At 44.2% G+C, this 12,006-nt stretch overlaps 1 protein-coding gene across 4 annotated transcripts in view; it reads right to left on the bottom strand.

Annotated features, from left to right (window-relative positions):
* Positions 1–948: 948 nt before the first annotated feature.
* Positions 949–12,006, bottom strand: part of GALNT9 (polypeptide N-acetylgalactosaminyltransferase 9) — a 203,933-nt gene continuing 192,875 nt past the window's right edge. For 2 of the 4 annotated variants that reach the window (XM_053280372.1, XM_053280373.1), the window contains 2 exons: positions 3,641–3,808; positions 950–1,943 (listed from right to left, as the gene is read on the bottom strand). In XM_053280372.1, the coding sequence (XP_053136347.1) occupies positions 1,797–1,943; positions 3,641–3,808 (315 nt within the window). In that variant the 3' untranslated portion in view covers positions 950–1,796. Of the gene's footprint in view, positions 1,944–3,640; positions 3,809–12,006 lie in introns of all 4 variants that reach the window. The other 2 variants (XM_053280371.1, XM_053280374.1) reach the window with 2 other exon arrangements.

The raw sequence follows: 12,006 nt of genomic DNA, 5'->3' as shown, positions 1-12,006 counted from the left end.
GTATATGGCAGCTTCCTATGTTCCTAAAGGTCCACCCAGAAGTATTTCCCTTATCTCTTTGTTAAGGATCTGGAGAGCTGGTCTTGTGGTAGCAAGCATGACTTGTCCCCCTAGCTAAGCAGGGTCCACCCTGGTTGAATGAGATATCACATGTGAGCACTGTAAGATATTCTCCTTAGGAGATGGAGCCGCTCTGGGAAGAGCAGAAAGTTCCAAGTTCCCTCCCTGTATCTCCAAGATAGGACTGAGAGAGATTCCTGCCTGCAACCTTGGAGAAGCCACTGCCAGTCTGTGAAGACAATACTGAGCTAGATGGACCAATGATCTGACTCAGTATAAGGCAGCTTCCTAAGGAGAGCTTATTTTTTAGAAGATGACCATATCTGGTTTTTTTTAAATGGTGGCAGCAGGTACTCCCCAACAGGGTTCCATACAGGGTTCCCATACAGGGTTCCATACAGGGGTTCCCAGGTACAGGGTTCCATACAGGGTTCCCAGGTACAGTAACTGACCCAGCTTTGCGCACCTAAGCAACTAAAAGATCACATGATGATGAAGACATGCAATTGGCTTTCCTGCCAGCTTAAATATTAGCAAACACACATATATGTAAGTTTCTCATAATGAGCCACATATGATCTTTGAGGAGGTGGGATTTTTTCCAGACATTTTCCAGACAAAATTGAGCTAGGGAGTGGGAGTGGAGACAGGTGCTAGCCAATCAGTGCTTTTCATATCTGGTTTCTGCTGAAAGCTGCATAATAATTTCCCTTGGCATTCATCCCTGCGGAGTAAAGTGACATGTGGATGAAATGCAGCGAGATCATTTTCAAATTAGCCCCACTGCTCTAAAAATGTCGCATCTATCATCACCCTCAGTTTTTGTAGCAATATCGAGCTTTGCTCGTGCTGCAAATGGAAACCCCAAAGCAAACACTCCTAAAATGTATCATGTAGTAGATTTTGCAGTGTAATTTATTTACAGGGTATTGTTGTCGCTGTCGTTTGGAACAGTTAGTCAGACATGCTGGAGAAACGGGATCTCCCAATTCGCTTGGATAGGAAGTACAGTAGAAAAGGCACACGGTTCTGTTCACCATTGGAGTTGTGCATCAGTCAGCAATTTAAAGCTAACAAATCCTTCCACCACCAGACCTCCTTCAGTGAGGCAAAAGACCCTTCTGTCCTGCCAACCCATCCCAAATATGGCTGCTCCCCCATTTCCTGTGGGAGAGCGGAAGCAAAGTCTCAAAGTCTTGATCACCTCAAGAGTTCCAAAAGGGCACAGTCTTCCGGGAGCACTCAATGATATGAAGATAAAATAGGCTCCGTTCTCACAGAAGTGGTAAACCTGTGTCCGGGCTGTACTACTTCAGAATGCAGGTGCAGACTCACATGACTGAAGGCTCATCGTTACAAAAATCTCCCTGCATGTAGAAAACTAGATGTTAGGGAGTCGAGGGTCTAGCCTACCCATCTCCATGACCTGCTAGTTCTCCTTGTGCGAGGATTGTATTTGTAGAGGAGTGTAGGTTCATCTGAGCCACCATGTCCAGCTTAAAGTGGCACACTCCAGACACAGGCTCACCACATCAGTGACCTTAGATGGGGTGCCAGTCTCCACCATTTCTGTTAAAAAAAAAATGAGTGCCCAATATTTCATAGCCCTGGTCATCTTCTCCTGCTATCATCCTCTCCTGCTAGCTTCTCATCAGAGTAGCCCTCGTTAACCTGAATCTCTTGGAACGGCACCCACATATTGATCAAAGGACTCCAGAAGTCTTCCCAGCTTGGAATCAATGTCGGCCATGTTTTATCCAATTTCTGATCATCCATTTTTGTCCCGAGCATCTTTGCACCACTAGTCGGAGGCCAAAATTGGCGTCCTTGGACATTTCTACTTCTAGACACCGGCCAGTGTCTCGGCTGATGATTGGGCCATTCTGCAAGGAAAGAATAGGGGGGAAGTTTATGTTGATTATTTATTTATTTGACTTCTATACCGCCCTTCCAAAAATGGCTCAGGGCAGTTTACACAGAGACATAATAAATGAATAAGATGGATCCCTGTCCCCAAAGGGCTCACAGTCTAATGACAGAAATCTCATGCATAACAGACTTGGGCTAAAATAAGGGAATAATTACAGTGGAAAGCCAGAAAAAATAATTCAGAGACATTACTGGATTTGATCCAGAGGGACTAATGGAATCATGGGGCCACAGCTCAGTGGAGGAGCATCTGCGTTGCAATCCCCGGCATTTCCAGGTAGGGCTGGAAAAGACTCCTGTATTGGGGATGGGGCCATAGATCAGCACTAGAACACCTGCTTTGCATGAAGAAGATCCTAGGTTCAATCCTTGGCATCTCCCGGGAGGGCTTAGATGAACTCCTGCCTGAAACCTTGGAGAGTCACTGCCAGTCAATGTAGCCAATACTGACCTAGATGAACCAAGGCTCCTCTTAAGGGAAGAGAGCTGGTCTTGCATTAGCAAGCAAAAATGGCCCCCTTTGCTAAGCAGGGTCTACCCTGGTTTGCATTTGAATGGGAGAAAAACACGTGAACACAGTAAGATATTCCCCATAAGGGATGGGGCTACTCTGGGAAGAGCAGAAGGTTCCAAGTTCCCTCCCTGGCGGCATCTCCAAGATAGGGCTGAAAGAGATTCCTGCTTGCAACCTTGGAGAAACCACTGCCAGTCTGTGAAGACAATACTGAGCTAGGTGAAGCAAGGGTCTGACCTGGTAGAAGGCAGATGCCTATGTACACTATGAGCACCATGGTGCAGACCTGGGTTCTGATACCTCCATTGTAAAGAGAATTTTAGAGCTGGAACAAGGCAACAGAAACACTATCTTTGACAACCTGCTGTGGCAGATCAAATTTTTCCAGAACATCTCATGCCTAGATGAACACCAAACCTAGAAAGGACCACAGCAAAGGACCACAGCTAAATGGTACAGAGGCTCAATCCCTGGGAAGACCATAGTAGGTATGTGCACGATTTGGTCCGGAGGTCCGGTCCGGAGGTCCGGTGTTTCGACCGTTCGGCGGTGGGGGGTTATCTTTAAGGAGAAGGGAGGGTGTCCTTAACGCCCCCCCCCATGTTCCCCCCACTGGCATGGTCACCAACATTGCTGGTGCAGGGAGGCAGTGCAACTTCCTTGCTGTCCTGGTCAGCATCATGCGGGAAGTGGCCAGTGCATGTGCGTGGTGTGAACACACGCACTGGTCACTTCTGGTATGATGCTGACCGGGGCAGCAAGGAGGTACGCTGCCACTCCGTACCAGCAATTTTGGCGCAAGTGCCGGTGGGCGAAACGCAGAGGTGGGGTAAGGACATCCTCCCTGCTCCTTAAAGGTAACTCCCCCTGCGTCCGAAACGGCCAGAATGCTGATTCGTGCACATCTCTAGACCATAGCTCAATCGCAGAGCTGCATGCTTTGCATGCAGTAGATTCAATCCTTAGAAGGTTGCACGGACCAGCATGGTTAGGGGGGGGAAAAAACTTTTGCCTGAGTCCTTAGAGAGCCACTGTCAGCTGGAGCAGGAATTCTGTGCTAGGCAGATATTGCTGAGCCCATGTTCTGTCTCAGTTAAAGCGCTGCTTGGGCGGTTCATTCCAACCGGCCTGCAGTACCTGTGTGAAATCCCACAGCCTCTGGGCTGGCCTCAGTGTATCTTCACATTTCTTCAGAGTGGGTGTCCTTCCTTTCCCATCATCAATGAGACACTTGGAGTCAGGAAGGAATGCTGTCGATCCCAGAGGGCCGAGCTGCAGGAGCCCTTCGGAGCTGTAACGAACAAGCTGGAACAAGCGAACACATCAGTCAAGAAAAGATGGCGCTAACCTTTCCAAAAAGGGGAAATCCGACAACGTTCCAAAAAGGGGAAAGAGGCGCTCGCTCTCTCCCTCCCTGGGACAAAAGTGGATTTTATTAAAGAACTCTGCTTCTGAATATTCTAGTCTAGGAACCGGGTTAAATTTCTAGGCATAATGGCTCCCTCGCACCCGGGATCTATCTTTCTTTCTTTCTTTCTTTCTTTCTTTCTTTCTTTCTTTCTTTCTTTCTTTCTTTCTTTCTTTCTTTCTTTCTCTCTCTCTCTCTCTCTTTCTTTCTCTCTTTCGTTCTTTCTTAAAATTCTTTATTTAATAAGAATTTTTTTTAAAAGTAGCATGGTTACATTGTCATCTCTTGAACATATGACATATTACATATGACAATCCAAGATTCCACCCTCACAGATATTGCAGAAAGATATAAGATTTAAGTAATACACTAGTCAGACCTCTGTATTAAAAAAAACTAACCCCAAATCTTGGACGTGGATGTTGACCCTGTGCTGTATTGTAGTTTGTAAAAGGTTCCCATGTTAACACAAATGTTTAATCTGAGTTATTCCGCAAATAAGGAATGACCTTAGCCATCGAGGCTTATTCCCATAGCTTTAGTAGCCATTCATCCAAAATTGGGGTTGCCTGTGACTGCCAATTGGCAGCATAAAGAATCCTGGTAGCAATAATCATAGATAAGGACTACTCTGTGTATTTAGTAGGTATACTGGGTTTAGTCATATTTAACAAAAAGAGCTCAGGTGAATAAGGAAAGTTTATATTTAAGATTTGTTGCATCTAAAGGTGATTTCCCCCCCAAAATTGTTGTGCTTTGCCACAAGTCCACCACATGTGATAGAATGTCCCTGCACAATTCTTACATTTCCAACAATCTCCTGGATAATTGCTGTCCATCTTTCTAATAGTCACAGGCGTAATGTACCAATGGAAGTAGATTTTGTACCAATTTTCTCTTAGGGTGCTATACGCTATGAATTTAATATTCACCTTCCATTGATGCTCCCATTGTTGAATATCAATTGTCCTATTTAAGTTTTACATCCACTTAATCATGCAATCTTTAATCTGTTCTCTTTCTGAGTCGTATTTCAGCAGCAATTTGTATATCAATCCCAATAAATGATCAGCGTTTTTGGTTATTAATACTTCAAATTCCGTTAAGTCTCTGAGATTACCACCTTGGTTTTGTATTTCTTTCTGCACTATCAAATTAATTTGTAAATAATGAAACCATGAAGGTTCCTCGGACCATTCTGAAGTGAGGGTTTGGATAGATTTAGGTTTTGCTCTTCCAATAGTTAATTTTTACATGCTAAATGCCTTCTCTCTCCAGAGGTCAAACTTATTAGATTTTTCTTCTTCATGAAAAAAAAAATGTTTAAAATGGATGCCAGAGGTGATATATCTGGGCTGATCCTTTTATTATACTTATCCCAGGCACTTAACAAGTTGTTTCTGATTGTGTGAGATTTTATCTCCTGGACATTTCTTTTTATGTTAGTCCATACAAATTTATGTAATCCGTCTGATAGATCTGACCTCTCCATGTCCATAATCAAACCGTATGGTTCTCTGATCCAGTCCGAGATCCATTGCAAACAACTGGCATGGTAGTATAGTTTCAAGTTAGGGACAGCCAATCCTCCTTGTTCTTTTGCATCTTGCATAATCCTAACTTGATTCTTGGCTTTTTGTAAGCCCAAATAAAGGAATTTATATGCCTCTGCCATGTGTTCAACATCTTATCTTCAATCTTAACCAAAATCATTTGGAGTAACAAAGAGGCACCTTCTCAAGTGGTGATTCTCTTATATTCATCGGGGGAGAGCAACTGGCCCTATCCAGCCCTAGCACAGCATCCTTCCAGTGGCTGTTGCTGGTGTCTGCTTTATGCTTCTTTTTAGATGGTGAGCCCTTTGGGAACAGGGAACCAACCTATTTATTTATTACTTCTGTAAATGGTGTTGAGAACTGGCACAAAACTCTTTATCATGCCTGCAGCAAAGGCTACTGAAATAACAGAGCTGGTCTTGTGGTAGCAAGCATGAATTGTCCCCTTTGCTAGGCAGGGTCTGCCCTGGTTTGCATTTGAATGGGAGACTACATGTGTGAGCACAGCAAGATCTTCCCCTTAAGGGATGGGGCCACTCTAGGAAGAGCATCTGCATGCTTGCATAAAGAAGGTTCCAAGTTCCCTCCCTGGTGGCATCTCCAAGACAGGGCTGAGAGAGACTCCTGCCTGCAACCTTGGAGAAGCTGCTGCCGGTCTGTGTAGGCAATACTGAGCTAGATGGATGAAGGGTCTAACTCAGCAGAAGACAGCTTCCTATGCTCCTAACAGAAACCAGTGGAGGTTGTTGGATAAGATTGTCAATAGCTGGTGTGTGTGTGTGTGTATGTATTAGGGGTGTACATGAACCGGTTTGACGGTCTATTCACAGACTGCCGAACCGGTTCGAAAGACCAGCATCCGAGCTGGTTCGAAGATGTGTGTGGCGGGTGCACCCCCCGCCACTTCCGGTATGATGCTGACCGGGGTGGCAAGAGTACCCTTGCCACCCCACGACAGCGGTTTTGAAAGCAGTGCTGGAGGGGGAAATGCAGTGGGGGTGGTAAGGGCATCCTTTCCACTGCTTAAAGCAACCCCTCCCTGTCACTCAGGTGTGCACGAAACTGGTTCCGTGCACATCTCTAGTGTGTGTAGGGGAGGGTTCTCCAGCACCATGTCGAGGTTCTCCCCCCACAAAGAGCAGCTAACAAATTCAGAGTGTGTCTGCAGTCCAGCACACTCACCTGGGTGTAAGCCAGAGTCAGTCCAAATGAACTCAGTGGGACCTTACTCCTGAGTAAATATGCAGTAGCTTGGGCTGTAAATTATGCATAGCAGTCAACACTGCAGAATAAATTACGCAAACTACAACAGAGTATGGAAATATGTTTCATCTGCACTACCGTCTTTCCTTGGTGCAGGATTTTGGAGCATAACATTTTAATTATGCTAGTGGGGAGAAAAAACAGCCCAGGATATAGTGGAATGAAGGTTTCTGTTAATGACAATCGCTTACTTCTTCTTTTTCCTTTTTAGAAAGCGGGAAATGGAGGGGGGGGGGACACATTTCTGCATACCACTCATTAGAAGCAGGGATGGCATAACACAACCAGGACACAATATGCTAATCTTTCATGTAGGAGTCTAATGCCCTTTGGAATTCATTCTTTGTTCTCCTTTTTAAATGCCTAGACTGCAAGTTAAAAGCTGTTCTTAATAAAAACCCCATCTGCAGAGCAAACGGAAGACAGCAGGTGGCATGAAAATTGAACTTGCCATGAGGATGTGAACATTTTTTTTAATACTTACTGCACTGAGGTCTGGTTGAGAGGAAGCAATTGTTAACTAAGAAGGTGTATAATATATCCCTATAAGGCACCCCCCCACCCCAAACTTGGACCTTCCTGAACTTCCTTCCATGCTTTCAAAATGATCCTCATCCAAATTTCTTCTCATTGGGAAGGTGTGTTGGTTTAATTCTCTGCTTCTGGGCTATTTGGAAGCATTCAGCTAGACAGAGCGGAAGGAAGGGTGCTGGATTATACAGACCTTAGGTCTGATTTAACAGGATATTTGTTGATATTCTTACAGAGGGCTCTTCCAGATGGTAATTTATTCCTTCTTCAGCACAAATTTCAATGGGAGATGTAATGACATGTCCAGATGACGTTAAGGGATGTTATGTTATTTCTCATCGCCACCTGCTGGCCATCTGCTGTCAATCCATGAAAAAGCCATATCTTTTTCAATACAAGTAACATTGAAAAGACATGGCCTTTTCATGGACTGTTAGCAGATGGCCTGCAGATGGCGCTAAGAAATTATGAAACATCCTTTAACATAATCTGGACGTGCCCTTATATCTCCTGTCAAAATTTGCACTGAAGCTGGAATAAGTTACCACTGGTAACTTATGGACCAGAGACAGAGCAAAGAAACAAGTTCCAGAGGATAAACTCAGGGTTTTTCCAGAGTTCTGTGCAGTAGAGTTGTTCTCTGGTATCACCTGATGCCACTGTCATTTGACTTTTTGAAATCTGCTTCCAAATCGTATTCTGCCAGAGATGCTGGGACTGCATCCTCACAAGGTGGCATTTTTAGCTTAGCAAAACATTTTGCAGAGAGCAAAGGCTGGGTTTGCTCATATGGAGCTGTGTTAATTAACAATTACACAGCTGGGAAGCTTCTATCATCTTGCCACCATTTATAAAATTAATTTGGTGTGAGGCCTGCAGCTGTACCTCCCTCCCTCAAGAATGTTCAGACAGAGAGCATCAACAGGGCTGACAGCTAGTGGCAGATGGACATATGAAAGAGACATCCGCGATTTAGTGGTTTTTAGCTATTTTAATTTGTATTTTTATATGTTTTAAATTGTTGTTTTTAATTTTTTGTTTTAATGTTGTAAACCACCTAGAGAGTTCAGTAGTGGGCAGTATACAAATATGCTAAAGAAACAAATAAATAAATAACACGAGGGAATTCAGTTCACATTTGGTGGGCATAGTTACATTCCTGGCTGCGACTGCAAATTCCTTCTGTGAAGGTGGGTGGCATGCAGACAGAGGCTGCATTCACATGTCATGAGGAACCATGGATCCAATGGACCTGAGGTTCTGTTCCTGCCCTGCTATCCTGTCCACATTCGGACAACAGGGAAAGCGTCATGTCTCTCTCAGCCTAACCTACCTCACAGGGTTGTTGTGAGGATAAACATAACCTTGTACACCACTCTGGTTTCCTTGATGGAACAGAGAGATATAAACGTAGTAAATAAATAAACTAAGTACATGTAAAAGCAATAATAATATGTTCTTAGCCCGGTTTCCTCCACCTTCCCTTCCCCTGTTGTTTCCCTTGTCTGTCTATTTCTACATTGTAAGCCCCTTGGGGCAGGAACTTGTTTTCTCATCTGTTGTAACGTGCTAGATGCAGGAATGGCATTAACTACCTACATAACTAAATAGGCATCCATTTATTTATCTATAGTGCCCTTCACCCAAGGATATTGGGGCAATGTACAAAATAGAACATTATGCTAAAAACCTACAATCAAGTACAATAAAAGCAGCAATAAGGCCCCAGCTAAGGGTGGCAATTAAAACCTCAAGGAAAGCAGCAGCATCTCAACGTACCAAACCATCCAGAGGAGCTAAAACCAATTCAGAGGATAAAAGCCTGAAGGACATTAAAAAGCATTAAAAGACCGATTAAGTGGCACACTTAGCACCTTTCAGCAATTAGATGATGTCCCATTTCTGGACTGTTCTAATAATCTGGACATCTTGGATAATGATCATATGAAATTTCAGCTTCCTGCTTGTTGTGGGAAGGCTCGGACCATTTTGGAATTCCCCTAGTAGTGGAACATGTAGGCACAGGCTTGTACAACAAAGCATGTAGGTTTAACAGAGCAGTGTGGTGTAGCAATAGCAATAGCACTTACATTTATATACCGCTTTATAGCCGGAGCTCTCTAAGCGGTTTACAATGATTTAGCATATTGCCCCCAACATTCTGGGTACTCATTTTACCGACCTCGGAAGGATGGAAGGCTGAGTCAACCTTGAGCCTGTAGTGGTTAGAGTGTTGGACTAGGACCAGGGAAACCCGAGTTGAAATCCTCATTCAGCCATGAAACTCACTGGGTAAGTCTGGGTTGGTTATTTATCTCTCAACCTAACCTAACCCACAGGGTGTTTGTGTGGGGGTGCATAAGGCAGAGCCAACAGCAGGCTCCAGTTGTCTACCCCACAGGAAGGAAGGAAGGAAGGAAGGAAGGAAGGAAGGAAGGAAGGAAGGAAGGAAGGAAGGAAGGTTGCTTTTCTTTGGAAAGCAAAAGGCAAAGAAGGCAGGGTGTCTTCTTATTGGGCGATCTACAAAATATAAGCCAACCAGAACCATTTCCCTCATTATGTCCATCTGCACAAGGCATGGTACTGAAGATCAGATATGGCTTGTTCTTCTGGGCCAAGAAAAATGGCAGACATAATTGCTGGGTGAACATTGTCGGTGGCTTGCTAAACAGGATTCTATGTGAATGCTTCAGTTACATCTAATTAAGTGCCTCTGTTTTCCTCCCCTAGATTGATTATTGGGGCATTGCTGTGCTGCTAGGGACTCGTGGATCACAGTAGGTCACTCTCCGCCCCCCACATCTGTGGGGCCATTTTCTTCTTATTTTGAACATTTCCCCGACTTCCAGGAACCTAACCCCATGATTCCATTGCCAAAACGCCTCCATGTTAACGGTTCCCATAGCTGCGATAGCAGCGGAGAACGGAACCCATGTGAATACAGAGGTTCTCCTGTATTGTAATATAAATGGAAAGTAACTAAGGTGGCATTAAGTGGCACAGCGGGGAAATGCTTGACTAACAAGCAGAAGGTTCCTGGTTCGAATCCCCGCTGGTACTATATCGGGCAGCAGTGATATAGGAAGATGCTGAAAGGCATCATCTCATACTGCACGGGAGGAGGCAATGGTCAACCCCTCATGTATTCTACCAAAGACAACCACAGGGCTCTGTGGGAGCCAGGAGTCGAAATCGACTTGACGGCACACTTTACCTTTACATTAACTAAGGTGGTTAAACCTGACCCCCACTTTTTTCGGTGCCCTCCAACTTTTCATGAGCCTGAATTCAGAAGCTAAATTTGCCAAAGGAAGAGCAAAGGGAGTGCCCCATCAAATGCCCAACCAGTTTGGCCAGAGCAATTAATAAGAGGTGATATTTTGCAGATTTCCTCAAATCTCCGTCATTCATGTTGAAACCAGCATCGCAATCTAAGCCAGTAATGCATACAGCTAAACATCAGGTAATTGTTTGGCGGATGATAAGGTCAGGATTATTTATGCATGAACGCATGAGTGACAACTCATTAATGCAGCGCCAAATTGGACAGCACATCAGAAAGTGCTAAAATGACATTACAGGAAAAGGTTTATGCAGGGCGGGGAACCATCTGGGATTTAAACGATATCTGACTTTCATTAAAAAATAAGGCAGAGCGATAGACGTTTGATCAGAAGAGATTTTCTTTTTAAAACCTTTTAAAAAACCTCAAGACCCTGGAAGGGAAAAAAAAAAAAAGAATAGTTAAGGCAAAATGCAGAGAAATATTTCAGGCCAAAAAATGATTAAAGGAATGAGTCGAAAATGCATATCCAGAAATACAAGCATGGAGTGAAATCCCCATTGGATTTCAACAGGATTAAAACTGTGGATTTAATATTGAGCTCAAGTTTAAGGGTGTGTTTTGTGTGAATAAAGCTATTATACAGGGTATAGAAAGGGGGAGAGAATGACATCATTGGGGCTGATATGATGTAAGCCAAGGTTAATATATTATTCTAGTTTTTGTTCCTGGATTTGGAGAACAGAATGCATTTCCCTTCTTTGTCAGATTGAATTGTAAGAGGCAGCATGGTATAGTGGTTACAGTGTTGACTTATGGGATGACAACTAGGGGAGCCTTGGTCTCAGAACTCTGCTCAGCGTCAACATTTATTGAATACGAATTCATTGTATTCTTATTCATAACATTTATCGGGTGACTGTAGGCCAGTCACTCTCTCTCAACAAGAGATTCCTAGGTAGGAGAGGATTAACTCAGGAATCTCTACATAAGACCATAAGAATAGCACCACTGGATCAGGCCACAGCCTATCTAGTCCAGCATCCTGTTGCACACAGTGGCGCACCAGATACCCCTGAGAAGTCCACAGACTTCACAGAAGAAGTGAGGGTCTGCCTTCTCTCCTGCTGTTGATCCCCTGCAAGTGGTATTGAGCGGTATCATGCATCTGAGGCTGGAGGTGGCCCATAGCCCTCCAACTAGTAGCCCTTGATAGACCGGTCCTCCACGAATTTGTCTAAGCCCCTTTTAAAGCCATCCAAGCTGCTGGACATCACCACATCCCATGGCAAGGAATTCCATAGATTAATTATTCTCTGTGTGAAAAAGTACTTTCTCTTGTCAGTCCTACATTTCCCAGCATTCAGTTTCATGGGATGACCCCTGGTTCTAGTGTTGTGAGAGAGGGAGAAAAATGTCTCTCTGTCCCCCCCCCTCCACTCCATGCATAATTTTATACACC

Source organism: Hemicordylus capensis, chromosome 15 (genome assembly GCF_027244095.1).
Source record: "Hemicordylus capensis ecotype Gifberg chromosome 15, rHemCap1.1.pri, whole genome shotgun sequence".
NCBI classification, from domain to species: domain Eukaryota; kingdom Metazoa; phylum Chordata; class Lepidosauria; order Squamata; family Cordylidae; genus Hemicordylus; species Hemicordylus capensis.
This window is presented reverse-complemented; position numbering and strand designations above follow the sequence as displayed.